Source organism: Amblyomma americanum, chromosome 1, assembly GCF_052857255.1.
Source record: "Amblyomma americanum isolate KBUSLIRL-KWMA chromosome 1, ASM5285725v1, whole genome shotgun sequence".
NCBI classification, from domain to species: Eukaryota; Metazoa; Arthropoda; class Arachnida; order Ixodida; family Ixodidae; genus Amblyomma; species Amblyomma americanum.
The window spans coordinates 74928111-74934110 of NC_135497.1; the positions used below are offsets into that span (position 1 = coordinate 74928111).

The 6000-nt window shown below is 53.3% G+C and overlaps 2 protein-coding genes across 4 annotated transcripts in view; one reads left to right on the forward strand and one right to left on the reverse strand.

Moving 5' to 3' along the window:
• The window catches only part of CtBP (C-terminal binding protein), a 66490-nt gene extending 63278 nt beyond the window's left edge, over positions 1–3212 (reverse strand). Inside the window, exons 1-3 of one of the 3 annotated variants that reach the window (XM_077645936.1) lie at positions 3067–3185; positions 2900–2989; positions 1735–1815 (exon numbers count right to left, since the gene is read on the reverse strand). The gene's annotated coding sequence lies outside the window, so the exon portion shown is untranslated. Of the gene's footprint in view, positions 1–1734; positions 1816–2899 lie in introns of all 3 variants that reach the window. The other 2 variants (XM_077645937.1, XM_077645935.1) reach the window with 2 other exon arrangements.
• Positions 3213–3482: 270 nt separating this feature from the next.
• On the forward strand, positions 3483–4849 carry Kaz (E3 ubiquitin-protein transferase Katazuke). The gene is made up of 2 exons (XM_077645938.1): positions 3483–3621; positions 3683–4849. Exons 1-2 carry the CDS (start codon positions 3583–3585, stop codon positions 4811–4813), a joined length of 1170 nt encoding a protein of 389 aa, XP_077502064.1. The 5' UTR covers positions 3483–3582; the 3' UTR covers positions 4814–4849.
• Positions 4850–6000: the final 1151 nt, after the last annotated feature.

The following is a 6000-nucleotide window of genomic DNA, read 5'->3' on the forward strand; positions in this document are numbered from 1 at the left end:
TCGAGCTGTACTTGCACTGTAGCTTTGTATATGTGTCACGCATTTTTTTCATTAAATTTAGTTGCGAGTTCAGCAATGTGTTCATCAAAGTTTTCTTCTGTGTCTTTATACTGTCGGTTCCAGCATGCATGCATACCAACTGCCCAACCTGACACTTTTCAAGCCAGCTTCACTTAGTCGTACACCACAAAGAGTAAACCCTGAATACTTGACAACAGCAGTTCTCCTGGCCCATGACTACCAAGTAACAAGGGTCCAAAACAGAAGTATCATTGGAACAGACGCACCAGTGGTAAACAATGACCCATGGCACATGCAGGCACAGGCCAGAGAGAACAATTACTCTCGCTTCAATCCCTCATACACACACCAACCACCTGAATGGCTAGACATTGCAGATTCATTTATGGAAGATAAAAACAGTTACAGTGACCATGCCATACATTTATCAACTTCCTTAAACTTTTCCAATATTAACAGAGGGAATTTCCAGCCCATAAGAAAGCTGTTGCAGACAGAGCATGTACCTTTGTCCTTTGCGTAAGGTAGCATTGCAACCTTACCACACACAGCAGAGTGCACTCTTGCTTCTGTCCCATCCTTGGCGCTAGTATAGGTTGTGGTCACAGCAGCCTTACAACTCCAGTACAAACACACAGCAGCCAAGACCATCCCATCCACTGCTTATCCTTATTTTTACTTAACGTATGGAACCATTCTGATGGTGGTTCAAACTGTAGTGCAGACTTGCATGAGCACTTAGTCCGACAAAAAAATGTCTACCTTTGACGCTGTAGGTACACTTCTGAACAGCAGCACTTCAGTGTGCCATTCGCAAGTTCCCGCATCAAGGCAGTGAATGCACTATGCTAAGTATAACAGCACAACCAACTGAGCAAACCTGCCCCAATATTCCAGCACTGTGTGCAAGCCACTCGGCTGTTGTGCTCTCAGCAGTGCGCTACAAAATTCCAGGAATTAAATTGGAGTGAACTGGTGCCCATAACATGTAGATAACCAAATACATTGCTCGAATTTCCTTAACTACCCTTAAATATGACGGAAATTACCAGATAGCGTTACAATGAAAACATTCAAAGACAAGATATGAACATACCTACGGCCATTCATTCATCACAGATATGTCAATCATACCATTCGTTGGGAGCTCTACAGTATGCGACAATAAAAAGACCACAAGACGTTTCCCGATTGCATATGCTGTCAAGATTCAACAAAAGCGCCGAGAATTCCATTCACTGACCAGCTGACATGCACCGGAGGATAGCTGCAACCCATTAACCTTCACCGGAAACGGCACATGGGCAACGCGAAAACGGCCAAAGCCCTTGGCGCAGGGTTACAGTGCCGCGAGCAAGTGGCCCCGCTATCGGGAAACAATGTGGCCCGGGGAGGGGCACAACGCGCGCACTGCAGCCGCCCGACACACTGCCGACGCGCAATCAATGAACGGCGCCCGGCATCAACAAAGCTTCGCTCGACGACGCGTGCGGCGAGGTGCGCAGCCAGCGTGAGGCGCGCGCGCGCGCACACACGCACACAAAGCCGAGCGGTGCAAGCGGCCGCAGTGCACGAGCGGCCCGACCGGGCTGCTCGCGGCCTCCGCGCGTGAGCAGCCCGGCGCAGGCCCCGCAAAATGGAAAGGTGACAACGCGGCGCCGCGCAACAGGTCACAGTCGGTGGTGCGTCAGCCGACAGCGAAGGCGTACTCACACTGTTCCAGTTCAAAACAGCCCGCTTGGCTTCTGCAAATCAGGATCGGCAGAAGCCCACATGCTGCATTTCACGCAGGATCTGCAAATGCCAGAGAGATGGGCACGTGCAGCAACAACGCAGGACCAAAACAAAGGGGGCTCCACCGCGGGCGCCATCGAAGCGACACGCGCGCGAGCCAATCGGGGCGTCTACGCACAATGACGTCACGGCTCCCCGCTGCAGACGACGGGGAAAAGCCCGCCGAAACTCCATGTTTTTCTTGCGACAGGTCAAGCGCCGCAGGCGCCCCCAGTTACAGCACGTCGGCACGTTGCGCGCGCCTCGGCCAGCGCCGCAGCACACGAAACAAACAACCAAATCTCGAGGGCTACGACGGCGTCGCCAAGGCGCAGGCGGCTGGCCGGCCGGCCTCGGCGGACCCCCTCCCCGGCTACCGCCACGGCCCGCCGCCAGACCCCTCCCCGAATGGCTGCCGCGGCATGTGGCGCACGCGATGTGCAGCAAAATGAAGCGGCGGAGTTCGACTCGCGCACAAAATAAGCCTAATCAACGTTGCCGCGGGCTGGATGCCGCCATGGAATGCGAATTTGGACAAAGGGAACGAGCCCTCTTGTTTCGCGCCCAAAACTTCCGGGACGGCAAATGCACGCTAAATGTAGGTCAGCCAAAGGCTCAACCAAATGCAACGTTTAATCTCGCTCATCCACGGCACAAGTAAACACGCCAACGGTCTCTGAACCACAGCGCGAGAGCTCACGAGACAGGTCGTGCGCTCGTGCTGCGAAAAACCAATCAAGGCAAAGAACATGCTTCGAATGCCAACACCGCGTGCTTTGTTCACGCCACGGTGGCTCATGCGCACGCGCTTCTGCGGAACGCTTCCGACTACACAGCCATAATTTCACAGTCGCTCACGGTCACATCGCATGCAAGGCCGTCGCCCAAGCCTACTTATTTACCTGCTAAGCAAGTTCATCTTAGGGAGCGGTCAACAAGTAATGTCTGACTAAGCCTTTCAGCCCCAATTATCACTTCGACAAATGCACACATGGACACATCCAACGCCAAGCAGGGGCTCTATATCCGCTCATCGTTCAAAAAAAATCGTTCAACGGCACAGGACAAGAGTCACACACAGCAGCTTTCCAATGACAAGTCTTACCTTTTGGGTCGTGACGCTCACTTAGCAAACAAAGGCTGACGACTATGGCCGGTAATGCGTTGGTGCAGCGAGTGGAGCTACTCGTAAAGCCTAAAACAAAATCCAAGATACTGCTGTTAGATCGCGTTACTTATGTGTTCCTGATTAAAAGGTAGTGAAATTATTACCACCCGCCACGGGTTCAGCGAGCTAGACCCAAAATAAACGAATATACGAGCCTATGACGTAGCGAAAGAACGCCAAAAACCCTCAACGAGAGAGGCGGATAAGCGATCTCGTGTAATCTCGTTCCGAGGGGTTTGTTTGCGAGACTGGACGTTCTTGTGCTTGTAGATAGTGTTAAGTAATGGGCTGCTGTCTTTAAATCATTTTTTTGTCAATATCGTGCGCAGCGTTGTTTTTCTTTTTTTGCGCGGCCAATGACTGTTTGGACGGGTAATAGCACAGAATCGAAATAGGCCTCGACCTTTTCGACGTTGAGGAGCTGTGATCAGGTGGAATATCGTTCCGCTCGTATTAATCTGCGTCGCTCAGCTGTCGGCTGCTTTAGGTCGACGCAACGCCGCTTCGCACTTGGTTTCCCGGGTCGTTGCTCGCCGTAACGCGCAGCGCTTCATGTGAGCATTCTGGGCGCCGAAGGCGCTGCGGTCTTGCCGTCGGTTCTTCGCGGTGAATCAGCTGAAATGTCGGACATCAAAGCGCTGGAGCACCCGACGCTGAAGGTGGGTATTGAGCGTTGCTGCGTTTGGCGGGCCCCGACTGAGCGCTACTCGGCGTTTGTAGGTGCCGTACGAGATCCTCAACAAGAAGTTTCGCGCGGCCCAAAAGAGCATGGATCGGGAGGTGTCGCACGTGCAGAGCGGCGCTGCCGAGCTGGAAAAGAGCCTGCGGGACAAGGCGCCCGCCGGTCAGCTGCACAGTCAGCTGGGCAGCCTGGTGGAGAAGCTGGAGCTGCTGCGGCGCAAGAGCGCCGAGAGCATCTCCGAGGAGCTGGAGGCCGCGGCGGCCTGCAAGCGACGCGTCGAGCATCTGAAAGGCTTCGAGACGGGCGGCGAGCAGTGGAAGCGCCAGCGGCTGGACCGCATGCTCGTGGAGCACCTGCTGCGCGCGGGCTACTACGGCACGGCTGCGAAGCTGGCAGAGCGCAGCGGCCTGCGCGACCTGACCAACATGGACCTGTTCCTCGTCTCGAAGGAGGTTGAGGACTCGCTGGCCAGCCGCGACACCAGCAAGTGCCTGGCCTGGTGTCACGACAACAAGTCCAAGCTGCGTAAGCTGCGCAGCACCCTCGAGTTCCAGCTGAGGCAGCAGGAGTTTGTCGAGCTGGTGCGCCGCGACCGGCGGCTCGAGGCCGTGCGGCACGCGCGACGTCACTTCGGCGCGCTGGAAGACGAGGCACAGCTAGCCGAGGTGCAGCGTGTGATGAGTCTGCTGGCGTTGCCCGGTGCCCGACCACCGGACGGTCGCTGGGAGCTGCTCGGCGACAGCCGCTGGGAGCTGCTCGCCGACAGCCGCTGGGATCTGCTAGTCCAGCAGTTCCGCCAGGAGCAGCTCCGTCTCTACCAGCTGAGCAGCTGTTCGGTGTTGACCGTGGCCCTGCAAGCCGGCCTGTCAGCGCTCAAGACGCCGCAGTGCTACGACGAGAGCCAACGCAACCCGGATTGCCCCGTGTGCAGCCGCGCCCTCAATTGCCTCGCGCTGAGCCTACCGTACGCGCACTGCTCGCAGTCACGCCTCGTCTGCCGTATCTCGGGCCAGCCTCTCAACGAGCACAACCAGCCGCTGGTGCTGCCCAACGGCTTCGTGTACGGCGAGCAGGCGCTGCGTGCGGTCGCCCGCCGCGGACGCGTCACCTGCCCGCGCTCCCGCGACTCCTTCGATTTGCGCGAAGCCGAGAAGGTCTACGTTATGTGAGCTGTGTGTCGCTCGAAATAAAACGGTAGCCCTCCATGGTGTATTGGTGCACCAAAGCGCTAAATGGCAGCAGAATGCAGAACGTGTGCAATGCTGCCTCTCTTTCCAAATGCTGAGAAGAGCCTGCTGCATACATTGACAAACCTTCTACCATTACTGAGTCAGATTCCTTCAGTCAGTCCGTATTCTTTGTGCATACTCTAGCTCCAAGATATGGCATACCACCACAATGACAGTTGTTCGCTGTGTAGCTGAGGCTGAGCTGTGCACATCGTAATAGCTCAAAAGATGGCTGACTGTTGCACTGCACTGAGTTACATGTTTGAGGTTTAGTCGTTTGCAGAATGCACAGTTGGGCAAGTTGGTGTTTTGTTTGTTCACGATAGTATTAACAGCACACAGAAAATAAATGAGGAAAGAAAGCTATGCTGACTTGCAACTAATTTGTTGCAATTAAAAATGCATGCATATATAAAGGAAATAAAATGAGATATGTATGATGTCACAAATCAAAAAGAACCCTGAAAAATGAGCAACAAATGAACTTACATGTGCTAAAAGCAAAGTCGGCACTTTACTGGAATATACTTTCAGAACTGAAACTCTCTTTCTTGTAATGCTAGAATGGCCCTTGCATACAGAAGTATGACAGATGCAGTGCTAATGCACTATGCCTCATGAAAGCAGACATCCATTAGCTAGCCCAGTCCGGAGCACTTTTCAAAATATGTATCTAGAATTTTGTATTCAACATTTACACATACTAGACCCAATCACTTACTGCCAGAAGTACCCATGTATCCAAGCGGTGTGTGTGTCCTCATCCTCCTCCTTACCTTCTTTGGCCTTGTGCCGTTGTGCTGGAAAACTACAAACTTAAATCCACAATACCAGCTAGCCCAACAGCTAACTCTATCCACGTACTTATGAGGGGGGTCATTGAGAAATAACAGTGCACACGAGGCAAGACAGCAATTTTTGTCCTTTCTAATGATGTATAGTTAAGGTCAAGTTAACCTCAAATGATGGAATGGCGACCAGGAACTACTGGTGCTGTGAGAACATAGAAGGTAACCAAGATAAAACCAGCCTGAGAGTGCATACAAATGCACTCAGATCCATGTAATGGATGTAAAGTGAACTCAAGGGCATGCCTCTACTGCACATCATATCATTGCTATGATCCA

Bases quoted from the DNA above. Each gene is read 5' to 3' on its own strand.
- Kaz (XM_077645938.1), top strand. From the start codon at position 3,583: ATGTCGGACATCAAAGCGCTGGAGCACCCGACGCTGAAG. The intron at 3,622-3,682 runs GTGGGTATTGAG...CGGCGTTTGTAG, and splicing joins TGGAGCACCCGACGCTGAAG to GTGCCGTACGAGATCCTCAA.